This window comes from Corvus hawaiiensis, chromosome 2, assembly GCF_020740725.1.
Source record: "Corvus hawaiiensis isolate bCorHaw1 chromosome 2, bCorHaw1.pri.cur, whole genome shotgun sequence".
Classification (NCBI taxonomy): Eukaryota; Metazoa; Chordata; class Aves; order Passeriformes; family Corvidae; genus Corvus; species Corvus hawaiiensis.
In genome coordinates, this window is record NC_063214.1 from 92,275,053 (window position 1) to 92,295,030 (window position 19,978).

General features: G+C 46.0%; 1 protein-coding gene and 1 long non-coding RNA gene across 4 annotated transcripts in view; both read right to left on the reverse strand.

Moving 5' to 3' along the window:
* Positions 1-6,129, reverse strand: part of LONRF2 (LON peptidase N-terminal domain and ring finger 2) — a 35,355-nt gene extending 29,226 nt beyond the window's left edge. For 2 of the 3 annotated variants that reach the window (XM_048325674.1, XM_048325665.1), the window contains exon 1: positions 5,121-6,116. In XM_048325674.1, coding sequence (XP_048181631.1) covers positions 5,121-5,868 — 748 coding nt within the window. In that variant the 5' untranslated portion in view covers positions 5,869-6,116. Of the gene's footprint in view, positions 1-5,120 lie in introns of all 3 variants that reach the window. The other variant, XR_007207836.1, reaches the window with a different exon arrangement.
* A 699-nt stretch (positions 6,130-6,828) lies between these two features.
* Positions 6,829-16,832, reverse strand: LOC125336727. Its single transcript, XR_007207838.1, has 2 exons — positions 16,425-16,832; positions 6,829-12,378 (listed from the first exon to the last, which is right to left on the reverse strand). It is a non-coding gene; the product is annotated as an uncharacterized LOC125336727 (long non-coding RNA).
* Between the last annotated feature and the right edge of the window lie 3,146 nt (positions 16,833-19,978).

A 19,978-nucleotide genomic window follows, 5' to 3' on the forward strand; every position in this document is an offset into this window, starting at 1 on the left:
GTTCTCCAACATCTGTCCAAGAGAAGCAGATTTTCCTCTTTCCACCAAAGCTCAGGAAAGCTCCTGCATTTTGTTTCTAGCAACACCACATCCACCACCCCGTGGGCCAGAGGTCAGTGAGCAGCTCTTCACCCTGGGAGATGGAGCATCCCCAGTGCCTACACAGCAGCATCTCCCCTGCTTGCCTGGCAGCACTGCTACTTCTGATGCTGCTTTGGGCTTGGTACAAACTCACTTCCTCTCCTTGGCCTTTCCTACACCATCCTTTATCCACTTGAAACAAAGATCCACATAGATGTATGTGCAAAGGAGCCTTTTCTTCCAAAGTCCTCTATCTTTCACTGTGTTTTCAAAACTGTGTGATAGAGTTGAGCTTTATCTCCAACGTGCTCATTCTGAAATGGAGGGGTGGTACTAAAATCCTGGGCAATGTGAGGAGCTGCATGCATCAGCTATCCCCCCCTGCCCCAGGACAATCATATTTCTGCTCAGAAACAGCCCATCACACTAGAAGTAAACAAAACCTCTTCGAGTGTTTGCTGAGCTCTTACAGCTCTCCAGAATCAATGATCTTCTCAGGCCTGATAAACTTTGCAGCAGCGGGTAATTACACACTGAAGCCAACATGTCTCACACAGAAACAGGGTGTCCTGGAACGCCAGTGTCCAAATAGGATGTGTGCCACCCTGCTGGGACCCGACTGTACAGCACACAGCAAGCAAACAAGAAACTGCTCCATCACACCAGAGGAGCCAGGGCAGGGTCACCCCTCCACACCCAAAGAAGCTCATTCAAGATTAGGGTCAGGTGGGCACAACAGGGTCACAGCCCTTCCCAGCAGAGCCACAGCCCTGCGGGCAGGCTTGAGAGACCACCCAAGACCTGCAACTGCTGACACAGCCCAGGAACCAGAACTGCTACAAACCAGCAGCAACAGGAGCCACAGAACTACACCCCTGGGCTTTGTATCCCTGAGCAGATGTCTTCAGACTTACTTACAGGAAAGGCACAGGATGCTAACAGGCTGTCTCGATACAAAGAAGGGCACAGAGAAATTCTGGCTTAAGGTATGACCCAAGACCACCCCAAACTTCTCACACTCTGCACGCATGTTGGCTTATGAATGTACCCTCACTCAGAGGATAGCTTCATCTCTTTTAGAGATGTACTTGAGGAAAGCTCTGTTCACAATCTTCCCAATGAAGTAACAGACACCTGTTGCCTCTGTAACTGAGAACTGCTTTGGAGAAATAAAAAAAGCCAAAACCAGAACACACTCCCAAAAGCACATCCTTAAAATACAATAATTTGTCACTGAAATTGAGCTTACATTAACTTCAGGCACACAGCTTAAGGAGCCTGGATATAAGGAAAAGACTGTACTCCTCCCAAGCACAGTCCCTCCAGAGAGTATCTCCATCAGAGAGAGCAGCAGGTGAAAGAAAAAAGGGTGCAGAAAGCACATACCACACAAAAAGACCCAAACAAACAAAAGAAAACAACCCCACAAACAAAGCAATCCTGCACACATATATCATATATTTCAGTTTAATTAACTTAGGAGTTCATACAATCAAAAGACTAGTTAAAAAATAAGGGATGTCAGAGAGGAAGCCCACCTCTGATTTCCACACAAATGAAATTCAGAAAGCTGGGGTAATAGCCATGAGAGCAACATTTGGACAATACTTGATATTACGATGGCTGAACACCATAAAGCTTGGCACAAAAAGTGATCCATCTGGAAACAAATGCTTTCTTTCAAGCGGCTTGACATGTGCTTGCTTTGAAGCTGTGGTAATTAGATACCTTACAATAATGTAGGATCTATTCCAATGTCTATAGCAGCAAAAAAAAAAAAAAAAAAAGGCAGTGACTTTGTATAAAACAGAAGAGATCACATCTCAAGACTGGAAGGATCAAATAGCAAAGCTGATTTTCTTAAGAACAAAAACCCCTACTCAACCACACCTGAATCCATAGCAGACTGTGAGAGTGAACATGGGAGCAGCAGTGCTGTTGTAGATGTCATTGTTAAGGACAAAAGATGAACATACATGCTAAGAGTATGCATTTGTAAGACTAACTAGTTCAACTAGAAAAAGTTGACAACTTGAAGGCATGTAGACCTCTTCCTAGGCCTGAAATACGTACCAGACATTTCAGATTGCACCAGGAACGTAATTCAAGAATTGAAGCACCTTGAAAACTAAAGTGTGAATCAGAAGAGAGAAGGCCACAATCAGAATGAGCAAAGTGATAGGAAAACTTGCTTTAATATTGCATCACACAAGGCTAGTTGTTACAAATGGAGTAGGAAAGTATTCCACAAAAAACACCAGTAAAAATATCCCACTGAAGTGCACGTACTGCCAAGAAACCTGAAATTTTACCTAACTTTATACCACAATTGTATAATCAATGTGTTCATGTGCCTTCAGTCGCTAAAAAGAAATTTTAACAATACCCAGGCCCTTTACACTCAATAGCAATACACAAGCATTTGCAGGTTGTAAAAAAAGTTATTTTCTCACACATTAGAACTGTGTTCAGCCTGTAATAGAGGAAATGGAGGGGACACCTCACCGCAGTCTACAGCTTCCTCACAAGGGGAAGCAGAGGGCCAGATACTGATCTCTTTTCTCAGGACCAGGGATAGGACCTGAGGAAACAGCATGAAGCTGAGTCTGGGGGGGGGGGTTAGGTTGGATTTTAGGAAAAGATTTTTCACCCAGAGGGTGGCTGGGCACTGGAACAGGCTCCCCAGGGAAATGGTCATAGTCACGAGCTTGACAGACCTCAGGAAACATTTGGACAATTCTCTCAGGCACATGGTGCGACTCTTAGGGCTGCCCTGTGCATTTAAGTCACCCATATGCTAACATTTAAGTACTGAACAGTTAGAAAAGAGCCATGGGGTTTTCTTTTTTTTTTTCTTTATTTACCAAGATACTTGGCTGGAAAACAAGAAGGCAACTCCAGCATGCTGAAAAGCAGTACCTGATAAACATGTGGCGAGAATTTAAGAACATGAGACTCCTACACAGCGGTTCAATTTGTGAGAAACAGCACTGGCATGCAGAAAACATCAAAAAAGATGACGGGCTGGGGGCATGGGCTGCCCTTCATCAGCAGGAATTCAGATCCACTACAGGATCCTTCCCCACATGTCTAGGGAAGTTACAACACATAAGCCTATAGCTTTTGGTTTTCAAAAGCTAGCAAGACACCTGTTATTATTTCCAATTACAATTTTATTGAAAAGAAAAAATTTAGTGCCACTGACAGAGTGAAGACTTTCTGAACACATTCCCAGGCTGCTTGGAAATCACTCAAGACAGAAATAAGGACACTGCAAAAGAGTTATCTTGAGACCCTGATGCACAGCAGCCATAGCTGGAGATTGTACTCCAGCAACAGGAAGGGGAAGGAGACGTGCTGTGTGAGAACACCAGCAGCACACTGCAGTCTTCCCTCTCCTTTCACCCCCATGCAGACACAGCAAGAAGCAGAGACAACAGTGAGAAAGAGTTCTCTAAAAAACTCTTCAAACATAATTTCATCGACGAGATGCTATTTTCCCCAGCAGTAGGACCCTGAACCCAAAATATTAGGAGGCTTCACTACTGAAAAGTCACCGTATGTACCAGTGACCTACATTAAGCCTCTCCCCTCCCTCTGCTTCACCTTCCTTCTTGGGCTCCATCCTGCCCTACTTAAATAGGGATTACTTCAGCTAAACCGTGTAATAGTTTTATAGGGACACTCAGCTAGGACTGAAAATTTGTCACATCTAGCTGGAAAAGTAGAAGAAATAGTTTCTGCAGCCAGCATCAGCTGTGAGGAGATAGTATGCTATGCTATCCCATCCCAAACTCTTCGATCTCCAATGCCTACCATGAAACTGTGGCAAAAAATGAAAGTGAGTCAAGGACTAGCGTAACAGTGAAACTGTTTCTCTCCACAGCAAAAGAAACTAAAAAAAAAAAAAAAAAAAAAAAAAAAAAATCAGAGCCATTTATGCCTGCGTGTAACAATCAGGATTAAGGAAAGCAATTCTACTCAATGCAGGGAAGGAGCTCATTCAGAGAGGAGCAGCACAGTTTTCCCTACACTTATCTTTCAAAGACATTTACCCGCAGGATTTCGTCAGTGTTAAAACGACGGAGGCTTTCTCTCCGCTTCCTCCTCGACTAAACCGGACATCCATCACGCTGAGACCGGAGGAGCGGCAGATCCCGGGGGATTTGCCGAGATCCCGGCTCTCCCCAGCTCCACGCCTCTCCGACATTCACGGTGTTGTACCACCCCCACCGCTCGCAGGGCAAACAAGCCGGGCGCACGCACGCACACATCCACTACTACAAGGCTACAACCGAGCGAGCAGGATCCACCTACTACTCGGAGCAGAGCCTGAAAACAAGCTGGTTTTGATAAACTAAGGCTGCCGTCGGTTTGGCAGAGGAGGAAGGCAGGCATTTTTATTTAAAGCCAAGCTCTTCAGAGAACACCCTGCACACAGAAATACTGCATACCAACAAAGAGGCTACACTGAAAACACAGGCGGACCATCTCTCCAAGGCTAAACGCAAATTAATCTGAAGTATTTTGCACACTGTAAGATAAAGGAAATTTTCTGAGCCTTTACACCTACTGATATCTCATTAGGTGTTTTCAAAGCTTTTCTCTTGCTGAAGGTGCAGCTGCACGTAGCTGAATGATTCACATACTCATTTCTTCCACGAAGCCGCGGCGGGGCTCAACACGACCACTACGGCGTATCCTACACTAAATGATGGCTTCCCCATAAATAGGAAAGCGGGTTTGCTAGAAATACTGCATAATGAGTCATCGGCAGCGAGCAGCTAAACACCAGGCACCTTCAGAGCAAGGACAGAAATACCAGTGGAACAAAAATAGCCATTCACTGGAGCGGGGGGCGGGCGAGAGGAGACCCGCTGGCAGGATTCCCGCTCGTAACCTCCCCCAGGTGCCCTCTACCACCATTCACCGCAAACCCCCTCCCCGCCCGGCTGCGGGGGCCAGCCCGGTGCTGGCGAGCAGCGCTGCCCGCGCCGCGCTCCCTCCTCCTCCTCTTGCTCCCCGCCGGCGCCACTCACCCATCTCTAGGGCCTGGTTGTACTTCTCCAGGGCGGCCGGCAGCTCCTGGCGCTCCCGCAGCGCGTCGCCCTCGGCGCGGAGCCGCCGCGCCCGGCTCTCGGCGCCGAACCACTTGTGCAGCAGGTTGCCCAGCACCACGTTGACCCGCGGGCGGCCGGCGGCCGGCGGGGCGGCGGCGGCAGGGGTCGGCTCGGCGGGGCGGCGCGGGCGGTGGCAGCGGCCGCAGTCGCCAGGCTCGGCGCAGCGGCGGCAGTGGGTGTGCCCGCAGTGCAGGGTCACCGGCTCGCACAGCAGCCGCCGGCACAGCGGGCAGGCGAAGAGCTCGGGCGGGCGGCAGCACGCCGGATCGCCCAGCCCCTCGCCCTCCGCCCCGCCGCCGCCGGCCGCGCCGCTCCCCCAGGGCGGGAGGCGCAGCTCCTTGTCGCGGATGCTGAGGGCGACGCTCTCCGCCAGCTCCCGCAGCTCCTCGGGCCGCAGCCGGGCCAGCCGTGCCGCCGCGCCGTAGGCGTCCAGCGCCTCGGCCATGCGGCCGGCCCTGGCCAGCGCGTCGGCGCGGCGGAGGCACAGGCCCCGCTCGGGCTGCGGCAGCCCCGCCAGCTCCGAGCCGTAGATCTCGGCCGCCAGCTCGAAGTTGCCGCCGCGGAAGGCCTCCTCCGCCACCTGCAGCATCTCGGTGCAGGGCCCCCCCGCCGCCGCCGCCGGCCTGGCCCCGGCCGGCAGCGCGCAGGGCCCCGGGCCCAGCTCCATGCCCGCGCGGCGCCGCCGGCCCCGGGCCGCCCTACTCCATGCTGGGCCCGCGGCGCTGCCGACTCCGGCTTCTTCCTGGGAGGGGACGGCGACGGAAGGGAGGGAGGGATGGAGAGGGGGCGTGTCACAGCTCTGCAGCAGGGGGGCGGCTCCCGGGAGGGGGAAGGGGGAACGGCGGTGGGAATGGGGGGCGGACCGGCTCCCGGCTTATGTAAGGGGCGAGCGGTTGGGTAAAACCACCCGAGGCCGGCACACGACCCCGCCTCCCCGGGAGCAGCGGTGGCGCGGCGGGAGCTCCTCTTGCCTGCCCCCGCCCCGCCCCGCGCCCGGCCGGCCGCCGCTGCCAGGTGCCGGTGCCGCACGTGCCCCCCCCCCCGCACGTGCCCCCGCGCCGCCGCTCCCGCACGTGCGCCCGGTCCGGCGGCGGCTCCCAGCGGGAACGGGAGCGGGGCTGGGGGGGCTTCCGCCGTGCGGCTCCTGCTGAGCTCAGCCTCTTCCTTCCCGTTTCCTGGTGCCCGGCCTTAACTGCTTCCTCGCCGGGACTGCCGGACCCTCTTGTCCCATCGCCTCCCGTCCCGCCGTGCGCCGGGACCCCCCTCGGCGCCGCCCGGCCACCGGGCACGGCGTCTCCGCCAGCAGCACCGCACGGGGTGGCTCAGGGAGTGTTATCGGTTGTTTCTTTTTATTTCTCCGGTCCCCGAGAAAGCAGGTACTTGCTGTCTCTTAAATAAATAAGTAAGTACATTCATACACAAATAAAAAATAATAAAATTTCCCAAACCCCACAACTGTTAGAAAAAAAATCCTTTTCTGTAAGTGGCAGCCTCGCCAGCACAGCTTGGGATCCACGAGTCGTGCTGAGCGCTGGCTTGTGGATCGGCTGCAACAATAAAGATAATGCAGCTGGAAGTTAGTTAATCATGCGTGAGTCAGAGAGGAATCCAACTTGCTCCACAGGAATAACAGGAGCGGAAAAAAAAAATTAGGCAACGTTTATTTTAGACACAGCTGTAAACAAACCGCTCTGAGAAGCGGAAAGCCTGTCAATCCAATGGGGAGATACCCATGTCCAGCTGCTTTTTGGGCTGCAGCTGGACAGCAGAGGGGATTTTTGGCTTTGCCTCTCTCCTGCTAGGCCTCTGGCTCCCAACTAATAGCCTCAGCCCACATCAGGAAAATCTCATTCATTAACTATTGTACCAAATAATCTTTATACTATGAAAGTGTATTGATTTTCTAAATAGTATGGTATTAACTTTCTTTAAATGTATATGGTTTATGTCATGTACTGCATAGTCAGGCTTAAGTAAGCATCAGTATTCATGGTGGAGTAAGCATGACCAAAGGACACCAGCTAAGAGCAAGGAGCAGGACCTTTGTTCCTCAGATCCTCAAAGCCATTCATGACAGATAAAGGATACCTCTTGACTACCAAGATAGCGCCAGCCATCCGAGCCCCTCCAACACCTCTGTGAAACCCTCCTCTTACTTGGCATCATAGATTAGAAACTGTAGCAAGACTGACTCGAGGATGTCTAGATCAATAAAGAAGCAGGTGGATGATGGCTATAGAAGTATTGTTGGTTTTCAGAACTGTAAGATGTTTGCAGTAAGTTCCTCCATGACTTACCCATTTTGCACTGTTTGTGCTTCTAACAGTTGATTCTTTGAGCAATGTTCACTCCTCCAACAATTGTACCATCCTCCTTGGCTCAAGGTTTCTATCCAGAAGGTGACCTTGGCATCCTGTTAGTATTTCATCATTCCCTTTCTTGACATGTTCACTTGGAATTAAGCTGGAATGGAATCCCGTTGCCATTTTATCTAAGTCACTTAGGGACATTATTCATAGCATAGGGGACAGAAACATTGTGGCTAGTTCTATTTTGTGGTATCAAGGGCAAGCCATAGAATCTTGGACAGATGATGAAAATGCAGACTCACTGCTTGAGCCACCCCACAGCATTATTCTCTTGTTCCTATGACCCCAACAAGGAGCAGCAGCATTTTTGCTGACCGCCCCCATCCCACTCATCTGGCAATTAGGCTCCTTGGCTGGGAACTCTCCAGCTGCCCTCCTTGCTTTCCTGTGGAAGAAGACTGCAGGCAAGTCCTTCCCGTCACACCATTTTTCCCTGCGTGTCTTTGGATTGCTGTGTGATGGCTCTTCAGCTCCATCTGTCCCTTCCGATGGGTGATTTGGGAGGCACTGGCTCAGGGGCTGGTATTGAACATGGCCTGTCAGCCCCTCCACATGCTGCTGTGCATGTGTCGTGCCAGGCTGGTGTGCTGGGATGGCTCCAGTCCTTTCCTCATCAATGTTTAGCAGGCACTTCTAGAAGAACCTGCAATGAAGTGGGGCTACTACTTTATTTAGCAACGGGATCAATAGCCTCTTGGCACGCAGCCTCTACTTTTTTCCAAGACATCTATTTCCAAGTGAACAAAATTACCTCACTGCTGTTCAAACTGGCACAGTGTGCCATCTTTTCCCTGCTTCCCAAGAGCAGAATTGCTTGCCACCTGTGTCTGAGCACACCTGCATCACTCTTCTCCCCGATGCCTATTCTGGGACCTGTGTTCTTTCATAAGTCTTCTTGCTCCAGAACATGGTTCATTTGTACATCTGGCTGCACTTGTATTTGCTGTTTCCTTATCTGAGCAACAAAGCCACTTTAATACAGCTGCCTTTTGCAAAATTGATAAGAGTTCACTGAGCTGCAGATCTTGGAGGGACGATGAGAATGTGGACTTATCATTTGAGCCACCCTCAAGTATTAATTTTCAGGAAAGAGTGGTAGACTAAGAAACAGCAAGAACCGGGGGAAAGAAAGAAAAGTAAAGTTATTAAAAATGTATACATAAGAAGCTCATGCTTCTTACTGATATTATCAGTAGTATGCCTACCACAGCAAATGTGACATGGCAGACTCCTGCCAAGAAAGTCCAGTGGAACAGGTGCCCCATGACATGGTCATGTGGTTTATGGCTTCTTGCTGGACAAACTACTGATTGCAACTGATTGCAACAGCCACAAAACAGAATGGATTTTCTGTAAAGGATCTGAAGGCTGACAGAAACACAAAGTTGATTTATAATTTTTCTTTGAAGAAAAGCTGTAGCTACTGTGCAGGATTGAAATGTTGCCTACCACAGGAGATAAAGAACCACCTCTTGTACTCACTAACCATGGCAAAAGTGCTTCTGGCTTCATCATTTTAAAAAATGTCCCATCACCCAAAATTGGCTACTCCACAGAAGGCTGTTAGAGGCTCTCCCCGTTAGCAGTATTATTTTCCTGTTAATACTATGCTTCCCCTTAGGAGTGGCCTCATCACACACTCTCAAGCAACGTTTAGAAGTCCATCCACTTCCCAAGGGGAGAATTACAGGTGCTTACTCCAATGAGTCATGGTTACACACTTCAAAGTCGTTGTGAGGTTTCCTTTAAGTTCATAGCCTAATTTTCAACTTCTTCCTGAGGCCCAGCTTCCACAGGGTTTTCCCCGGGGTAGAATTTACTTGGAGCTTGAAGGGGAAAGGAGAAGATGAAGTAACTTTGAAGTGACAGCACTTACGTATTTGGAGGGCATTTTTAATTCCTCTAACACTTTTCTGTTCCAAGGTAGTTTGAAGTATTAAACTCCAGTTTGTTTTGATGATTTTTTTTATTGGAGGAAATCTGTCTTTTATTGTTTCAGAATAAGTTAATTAGGATATAATCAGTGCACAGGCACCCATAAAGGTACCATGCTAAAACATTACAGAAGTTGTAAAGTCAAAGACACAAAAATTAGGGTACAGTATAATTAAGTCTGTGTATGCTAATTTAATATCTCCTTCATGCATTAACCTGATATGATTTTAATTAAAGACATAGTATTTTCTCTACAGGATGCATGCCTGTCTTGGTTTAGTCACAGGAAGGAAGATACCAAATTAATGGGCATCCAAACTGTAATGTTCTCCCTGGTCACTGTGCAGTCCCCTTGCACCTTTTAATTTGTATTAGTCATACTTTGCTGCGGTAGCAGAATTATAAATTTCCTTGTGTGTTTTTCTGTAAAATTCAGGGTACAGCAGTGGAATACTCACAAATATGGACACATTTATATTTTCAACAAGAGCATGAGTCAAAAGCAATAATAGTTCACCCTTTGAGAGCTGGGAAATTGAGGTAAGTCCAGAGTGGCCACTAACTTGGGGCACTGGATTTAGTGGATGAAATTTCAGAATATGGTTTTTCATAAATGTGGATTATTTCAGAAGTACATCTTCCTTTGGTTGAGCTGCAACTGGACAGAAGTGCTGAGACTTCAGTCTGTGTTTAGGCCTCGGCTAGAGCACTCTGCAAACAACAGCTATACAATTAGCACCACCACCCCCACCCCCCAAGGCATGATGTAAACGCCTTACACTTTGGCACAGCTGAGTGTCGAATGCAGTCCTTCCAGCCAGCACTCAGCTGCTTTTCTCCTTCCCTAATCACTGACTCATTTATTACAAGTTTTCCAGCTTTCAAAAGAAAAGGTCACCGTATAATTATTACTACTGAAGTTTTTGCCGGCTTAATGAATTTGCCCCAACTGAAACAGCAATAGTATAAATTTTGTTTTGCAAGAAAGCCTTTTTTTCAGAAGTATTTTTATAAGAAAGTAGCAGGGTAGTGCCAGTGATGAAAAAGGTGCTAGCTAAAATCTACTGATGTTAAACATAACAAAGATCTTTTGTTCCCCCAGAAGATGTGTAATACATTAATCCAGCTGCTGTGAATTGCAGGAGCTAGGACTGTTTCTGAAGATTCTCATGTTTCTTTGCAACATCCCAAAGAAGGAGGTGGATCTCATCTTTTCAGAGTCACACATGTGTTGTGTACAAAAGATGTTATTCATAACTACATCCTGCATGGGCCGATGGGAAGATTAAACAGCTTAATTATTGTCCAACAAATCATTAACAGATCTTATGATGCAAAAGTAGCCAATTAAAGTGTACTACCGGATTCCCTTCCAATAGCTTCTGAGATAAGCACTGCTAAGAAAATCCCCTTCCCTAGCTATGATAACAATCAGTCTTTATAGAATGAAAGTGTATTAACTTTTTCAATTTATGTATTAGTTCACGTTATACACTGTAATCTAATGAGGTGGAATTGTTCATGCTTAAGTAAAACAAACTAAAGACAGCCCAGTCCCAGTTACTTTGCTTCCTCCCAGCATAGAATCAGGCAATTTTTTGGTCTTGTTCAGTAAGCATCAGCTTGGATTTTCAGAATAATACACAAATATTTTCCATTGTGCTGTTCACATACCTGAAGAAATATCAAGACCTGTGTTTCTCTCTGTTGCTGGCACCACCAGGGCTTTTGTCAGGCACAGGGCTGAAGCAGGATGTCCTCATGATGACTATCTCCATCCAAATTTGGATACCCGGGGTCAGTTTGGCCACCAAGGCAGGGAGGAATCTGCAAAAAAAATCCATGGTGAAATTGGGTGAAGTTACACTTGTTTGCAATCCTTGTTTGAGCTGTGGCTTAGCAAAGCACACCTTGCACTCCTCAGGGCTGCTGCAGATGCTGAAGTGCAGCAGCACCAGGCCCAGGCTGAAAGCCAACAGCCAGGTGCATGTACCGTGCATGGTGGAAAGCACAGTCGCCCCGCCTCATGTCGCACCAGGGCGTCCTGAAGTTCAGTGGGATGATACACACCCTGGCAAGGGACTCTTCTGGCATCTGGCACTGAGCTAATTTTAAAAAGCATGATAGCATGTTGCAGTTCATGGCATCCCAAATCCCTTCTGGTGCCAGCTATCCACAAGGGGGGGTCATCCAGCCAGATGGTAGGCACCGCAGGTGGCATCTCCATGGGAGCAAGAGACATCTATTAGCATCTGGGGGCTTCTTCCACTTCTGCAGCCCTGCACAAACATTTTTCAAGGAGATGGTCTGCCTTGGAAATGTGGCTGGGGAGAAGCTTTTCTCAAGGGAGAAAAATGTGGCTGGGGAGAAGCTTTTCTTAAGCTTCTCTCCCAGTCCTGCTAGGACACCGTTATGTTCTCAGATGTTTTCTCTCATCCATGTCACACTTGACTTTTGAGTACATACAATCTTACATCTCTCTTTTCACATGGCATTTTTTCTTCTTGTTCTTTGTCTACTACTGCTAGTGAGAAAAGTATCCATTGAAATGAAGCACTTATAATCCATTTCATAAGCAATTCCCCTATAGTTTTACAGTGTTGGTGTGACACCACATGCCAGCAAGTCTTCTCTGAGACTGGGCTCTGGAATGAGTTTTCTAGGATCCTGGAGGACATCCTGGTGGTGTGTTTGAGCATCCTACCTGTGGTCACAGCTTCCCATGCTCTGTGTCCTGAGGCCCAGGTACTACCCTTATTAACAGCAGTGTGGGGCTTTCATTTAAGGAGTGCTGCCTGGGATTCACTGAAGGGAGAGCTGGACCTCAAGCATGAATTTCTTTCCCAACCTTGAAATTCTTGATGGGTGGCAATCTACTATGAAAAAGGCAAATAACGTCAGTTAGGTGCATGCATGAGATACTGTTTTGCCTGAAAGAAATTTTCTTGCCCTGTTTTGATTGCTTCTTTACTGTGAGTCAGCCTATGACATGCTTTCATGAAAACTCCCAGACATTACGCTAGCAAAATTAAATGTGGGTCAGATGAGAAAAAACATTGCAAAGAGCTGACAGTGTTAAGGCAGAGGAGGCATCACGTTCTTACAGGTGGGGAGCAGTACCATGCCTTGTTTCCCCATGAAACTGCTAATTGCTGTCTTCATGTCCCCACTCAGAGAATGCTCTGGAAGTCCCTGCTGCAGCTATCAGTGATTCCTGGTGAAGTGTTCAGCATGGATCCCTCACAGAGGACCCATCACCTTGAGCCACATTACTCTCATCAGCTCAAGCGCTAGAAACCTCCCAATGACATCCCTGGTACTGGGAGTCTGGCAGTCTACAAAATGCATAGGCAGGTTGAATGATAAAATTTGGAGAGAGCAAAACAATAATATGTCTGTTCTTTGCTAGCCAAGGGCAGACAGGACAAGGCAAGTTCCTATTACCGCCAGGTTTGGTTCCTACGGTATATCACCGTGTCCCACAGCCATAGGGAGGAGGAGGAGGAGAAGATCCAGCAGGCAGGAATTGTGCAGCAAGATTGATCTATTTAATTATTTTACAAACTCTTTTATAGACTTTTTTCTTCATAGTCTAATTGGACAAAGGACCAGCCACCCCTTGGGGGTGATTGGCCAAAATGCTAAAACATCCATTATCAAAATATTTTCTACTATACCATAAACAAGACTTTCCAAGGTTGCAGGTGGCTTGGTTGTTTACATTCCCTGCTACCTCTTCTGTGAGAGAGAAAAATCTCTCACGGACTTAGAAAATAACAAGAAAATCCTCGCTAACAGCATTTTGTACCTACAAGTTCCCACTTCCTAAGCAGTGAGTGTTTGTCTTTTTCTGTGTTTGTTTGTTTTCTTGGGGGGAGAGGCAAGGATTGGAAGAAGAGTATAGTGGTTTCTCGAATTTTGATTAAAAGCTGATTTTGGGTCACCATAGCAGAGCAGACTGTTTCAGAAGCCAAAAGGCTAGGCAAGCAGGGCTGAACAAAGCTATGGAGGAGTCTGAGGGGGTTTCCTACTCAGGAAGAAGTGAGGCAGTAAGATAACCTGAGGGAGAAATAAGAGAGTAACAAACAGGAAGGGGATTTGAACAATTGACTAATAAATGAACATCACCAAAAAAGAGGCCAGAGAGGGAGAGCAGGCTACTCAGTCATACAGGAACAGTGTGGCCAAGACCAGGAAAATAATACAGGAGTGTGAAGAGACATGAGATCTTGTTTGGAAAACACACGGCAGGCAGGAATAAAAATATTGAGACAAAACCAGAACATTAGAGTCTAACCATAGGAAACCAAGATTACAGATCTGGTTAAAAAAAAGTACAAGGATGATGATTGTGACCAAGTGGGCTAGCCAAGGGCTAGGTACCCACCAAGGAGCATGCATCCTGATTGTGGGGAGTCAGCTGTGGGCAGAACAAAGCTAATAGCTGAAGCTGTGTTTGGGGCTGACATCGCTCAGAGAAACATCAGAGAGGAAAGCTCTTAGGGACAGCACCCTTCTGCCTTAAGATCTGAAAGAAAGGGAATCAGGAGGCAGTGGTCACAAGGCTTCCACACAGGACAGGATATAACTGCAAAACACATTGGGTAGGACACAGAAAAATACTGGAATGACCTAGAGTAGCACACTGATGATGGCATTTGCAGGTGAGGGGTGGCACGCAGTAAGGGCAGCGCTATGTTGTGTGACAGCTGCAAGAAGTGATGTTTTCCACATAGGCTGGTAAGAAGCTAAGGGGAAGCATGAGGAAAGCGTAAGAGAAGGCAGGAGGTGAGAGGCTTCAGTCTCTAGGGAAGGAGAGGCTGAAGAAGGCAAGAAGTTTTAAACTTCTACAGCAGCAGTGCCATGGAAGGATGAAACACCCATGAAACCCATGAAACATGATGAAACACAACAGGCTCTTTCAAAAAACTGGGATGTCTTCTCAAATGTCTTTTAGCCTTGAAGAAATGAGCAAGATTCAAAGTGGAGAGCATTTTGAGCAAAAAGGACTGGATTCAGCCACAGGACCAGAAAGATGGAGAAAGTAGAGGAGGAAAAGATAAAAGGCTTGCTTTGTTTGATTTTTTTTAACCAATGTCTACAGGATTCATCATTAATTGCTGAAGAAAACAACATCACTTAAGGGAGCTGGCAGCTGAAAATAAGGTTATGTGCATGTAGGTTGGCTCAGTTGTAACAAAGAGATCCTTTATGCTGCTTTATTCACCATCCAGATTCATTGGGTGTTATCCAGCTAAGAACTGATTAGTTTTAAGACTGATCCAGATCGAAGGAAGCCAATAGTAAAATTTCAAAGGATTAGATCAGCCCCTTTCATGAAATATCTGAACACAATCCTGTCTATCAAAAGAACCACACGAGCACCATGTAGGTATTGGCTCCATCACAAACAGATGGATATTTTGTGAATTGCTGTCTGGGAGCTAAAGAAGAACACTGGAAAGTGAGTGCCTGTGTAATAATCACCATCTCCCCAGTTAAAACTAATTATTTGGAAAGAAATAAGACAAGAAGGGAAGAATAGTTCTGTGATTAATTGCAATTGCAGTGTGTTTGCTAGCACACAAGCAAATCTTTTGTACGTGGAAAGAGTACAAAAATAGATGTAAAGAGTTTGTAGCCATTTTCATTCAAAATACTTTTTAAGAAATGCAGCTATGATTAGAATGAGTAAGGAGACATTAAGAATGTCTTCCATCAAGATATTTAGAATGAGCTCTCTGAAAGCTGTTAAGGTTTCCAGTGAAATGTACTCTGAATAGCAAGCAGAATCATGCAGAGCCAGATACGGCTTTCAAATGTGTGAAGCTTACACATAAAGCGCATTCTTCTATCCATACAACATAAATAAAAAACTTGTAGTTTCTCAGTCACAGAAATATATGGTACTTACTTTTAAGAGCTATAGGGAGGTTTATTTTAAATGGTCATCCTTATAAAGTACTATTATGGGATGGCCACCGCTGACCGCTAAAGCTGACCATTAATTTACTGATTATTACATGAATAGATCTTCTTCCATCTTATTCTCAAGCAACCTGTGCCCAGTACGTAGTCTGCACAGTCTACCTTAATTCTCCCTGCATATATACACGCATCTGTTTTCTGGTTTTATTAAACCAGTTATCAGCAGACTACACACCACTCTGATCTCTTCTAGCAGTATCTTCTCTCCAGACTGTTTGGCTTAGGTCCTCTGTAAACCTTATTTAGATGGTCTCTTTCAACGTCTTTAGTTTCCTAAGTGGGGCAGCCTGCCCAATCCCTCAATAAAGTCAGCAGATTTCACATTCCACAGAAGCAGTGCCAGCTAACCAGGTAAAGTAATACAGGCAGGTGTCACTGATGAATTACTATAGTCAAGGCTTATTAGTTCCAAGGTGTGCCATATCTCACTAGGCAGTCAACTGGCTCACTTAAGCCTGAAATTCAAATTGGTCACTAAGGAAAAGACAGTGTCTGGAAACCTAATCCTCTAATCTCTGGTTTGTCAGGTCAAAGAGAACAAACAACAGCGCGGTTAAGTGTGAATAGATGACAGTGATTTGCAGAAAGATACAGACTGCTGCTACGCAGCTACAAAATTAAATGTCTTCTGGATACCATGCCAGGGGTTTAGATTTACACCATGAGGAAATAAACGAGCTCCAAATGCCTCTCTTGTTAATTCCTGGCTCTGTCAGCTTGATTTGATTCTTAAAGCAAATTTCTCTCGATCCCATGTATCATGGGACTGACATACAAGTTAAAGAAGTTGAAAAGCTAACAGTTCTTCTGCAGTGCATGCCAGGAACAGAGCCTTATTCCATGAGGGTTTTGGGAGAGGTGACATACATGAGAATAGTATGAGAATACTATGAGAATACCACTGCTACAAGTCAGTCCCAGTTCTTCCCACCTCTAATGATTGTTCTGGTGAAGTGCAGGATCCTCCACTGACATCTGTGCCAGAACAGACATCACATCGAATCTCCTGGCTGTAGCGAACTGAAGCATCCCAAGTCTGAACATATGAAGCTTGAAGAAAGTTTAGAGTAGAAATGAATAATAAATATTTAACTGTGATGATAATGGAAGGTAATTGTTGGAATCCTGGGTTCAGAGAATTTCAGTCTTTCAGTGCTGACAGGCAATGATCTTCAAAAGCACACTGCATTTGACCTGAGGGCTTGGGAACGGCTTCCCTTTTTATGTGATAGCACTGAGATTGCTGCTGTGTAATTTAAGTTATATCACTGGGTGGAATATGTAGAGATGTAGAAAAATTAGGTTTATGGGATTTAGTAACAAGATGGAGGATTTTGGGTGTGGATTAGTTCTTCTTCCTTCCTCCTTCTTCTTCACAAATCTCGGTGTTTTGGTATTGGTTCAAAAAACCCACAGTGCGGATCATGAATAATTAGTTATTGGATTATAAGTAAAAATAGATTAGTTGGCATTCCGTAATTGGATAGTGTGGACTTGAAATGGCCTTGGAAGTTAGAACTCGGGGCCATCTTCACCTTGTTAACTTAGAGGCTGTGCTGTAGATAAGAAATAATAAACATCAATTAGAAGAACAACTCTGTGTCTTCTGCCTTTTAATGCAAACTCTGAGTAAAAGAACTCGCGAATCAGAGGCAAAATGAAAAATAGAGAAATTAACAGTAATTACCTGTGAAGGTAATTAAAACTAAGACTTTTTACCAAGAGCTGTGCTGACGTCTACATTAATGAACCTTTGTAAATTCAGGTCAGATTCCTTCCTCTTCCCGTTTCCTAAACACGCACCTGTAGTCAAAACAGTCAATTGAGGAGTACAGTTTAATGGCTGTGTAAATGTAATACAGAAAGTCAGAAAAGATGACTACAAATTCTCTCTGCAACCTATGAATCAGTCTAGGCCAGAGATCCCTAACACAACTTTTTCCAAGCTTCTCTGCACTCATTCTGGTTCAAAAGTCTCTCTTGGAGTTGTTTGCCCATGTTTGGATGAAGTTTCACTCAGGGCTTGCACAGCAGCATTAATATTGCCCTGTCTTCACCAGAAATCTCCATGTACATGCTTAAATAACAAATAGTAGGCACAGGAGTGGTGACAATGCTTGACTTGGTGCCAGAAGATCTGCGTAGAAGCATTCTCAGCAGGGCAGCTTAAGGGTATTCTGACTGAATTTAGAACTCAAGCATAATTTTTCTTAATTAACAAAAAATACTCTCTTTGTTTCTAAAGTCTGACCCTGGCCTCCTCCCAAGCCATAAAACAACTAAAAACCCCCATGACAGACCAAATAAGCAATAATGATGTAAGCTAATCATTACCCACTTACAAGGATTTTCTCCATGCACATTTCATTACTTTCACACAAATACCTTATGGCTTCTGCAGCTGTAGAAGGATTGCTAACAGTGGTTTCCCTTCCCACCATACACTGAACATCCCAGTTGCTATGTGGGTGTCAGGCTTCAATCAAGGCAATGCGTAGCAGCCATCGAACACTTACTGTGTATCTTTGAAAGGCACAGTACATGCACAGAGCCATTCAGGTGTGCCAGAGGGACTGTCCTCTGGTAAAACTGGGTCCCATAGCAGTAGTGCTACAGGTTAAAAGCCTCCCAGTGAGTCAACAGCGTGAGCTGTCAAGCCAGAGGAACTCCCTAACAAGTGAAATTGCTGTTTGTGTTCTGCCCAGCACGTCACACCCAGTCTATGTTACTCGGAAAATAGCGTGTGAGCAGGAGATCACATTGCCTGGGTACGAAGGTGCTGGTGCAAAACAAGGTAAGGAGGCCAAGAATACAGCCAAGCTAACTTTGTTTGTGTCTCAGAGAGGGGATTTGGAATGCAAGGAATTCAACAAGGGGTCTTGCTTGCCTGCCAAGGGGTTGAAGAAAGTAATGTAAATCAGATGGAAAAAAAAAGTCTAGCAGCAGATAGGATCACTAAATGGGGTGCTATGTCCACACTTGAGGCGTTTCTATTCAGCAGAACACATTAGGTGCTCACATTCATCTGAGGAGCCCAGATCTCATGCCCATGAACAAGACATTGGAACCACAGCATCAAAGGAATGGTCAGTAAGAGCTTTATTTCACAGAAATGCTGCTGACCCCTACTCATAATTTCTACCAAGGCATGCTCTGAACAGTCTCTGATTTCATAGCCAGCATTAATACTGGCAGCCCTGGTCTCTGGGGAAATGGGCTTGATAGTCCTGGCTCCCTGTCACCTCACATCTGTGTGTTGTGCCTGGTTCTCCTCCATGGCTGAGCAGCTTTTCTCTGCTTAGTTTTGTCCTTCAGGACATGTTTATATGACACTGCCCAGAGCAAGACTGAGAAACTCCCCGTCTTTTCTTTTTCTAGCCAGTAATTACTTTCTCAAAATGCCTGTGAGATGGAGCAACCTGGGTTTATAAGCGGAGAGCTACTGTGCAGAAGCCTAAAGAAAAAATACGAATCCATTTTGGAGTGTCAGCTGAGGTACTTAAACCCAAATGTCCTATTCAGGCTCCAGACTTTCTGACTTCAGTTGCAGCTATGAACAAACAGGGCTTGATCGAGTCATAGCTGAAGGTTTGCAGCTAAAGAATGAGGAACCTGTAACCAGTGACAGGACTTGTGAGACTCATGGTTTGGTGACATAATTGGCATTATGCAAAACTTTTGTGGCAACTGCTTGCAGGTTGTAAGATTATATTTTTTTTCTTTCTGCAGTTCTCCCCTCTCACAGTACCCACCTTCTATTTTCTGCAAGAGGTAAGAAAGCAGAACCACAGGCATTTTACTCATCTTCAAGATCTGCTCAAGCCAGGAGCCCCATTTCTCCAGTACAACAAATGAGACATGAATCCTGTGGAAAAAATAGCATATGGCAATGTCATGAGAATAACTTCTACACTAACAAGTGTGGGCAAGAAGGGTATGGGGGAAGTCCCTAGTATTGGCATTTCCCAGCCTTTTGTACCAACTGTTGCAAACTTAGCAATTCCTGAATGTAAATTTCTAGACATCAGCCAAAAAAAAAGGAAAAAGCAAAGTAAGACCCATCAGCCTCAGCATACTTCACAAGTTCTTATATTGCAAGTCTTCTTGCACAGCCAGCCCCTTGCTTCTACTCCACCTCCCACCTTGTTGGATTTCACTACTATTATCCTTTCCTCCCAAAAGCTTCCCTAAGTGTTCAGTCTCCTTATTCGAGCCTATATGCTGAATTCCCCTAAATTATCCTTGCCCCTCCAATCCCCAGTGGGCCTAGCAGTATGCTAGACTGAGGCATCAGTATGCTCACTGCAGTGAGGAGCAGTGATTGATGGAAAAGCCCTCTTCAACATGTGCAGGACAGGACATACCCTTTATAAAGAATTTAGCCACCAAGCTCTAGGACTTTACCCAGGTTGTATGGCCTGTATCCTTCAAAAGTTTGTCATTTTCCCAGTGGTTCTATCCCACAGACAGCAAAGGGAACATTTC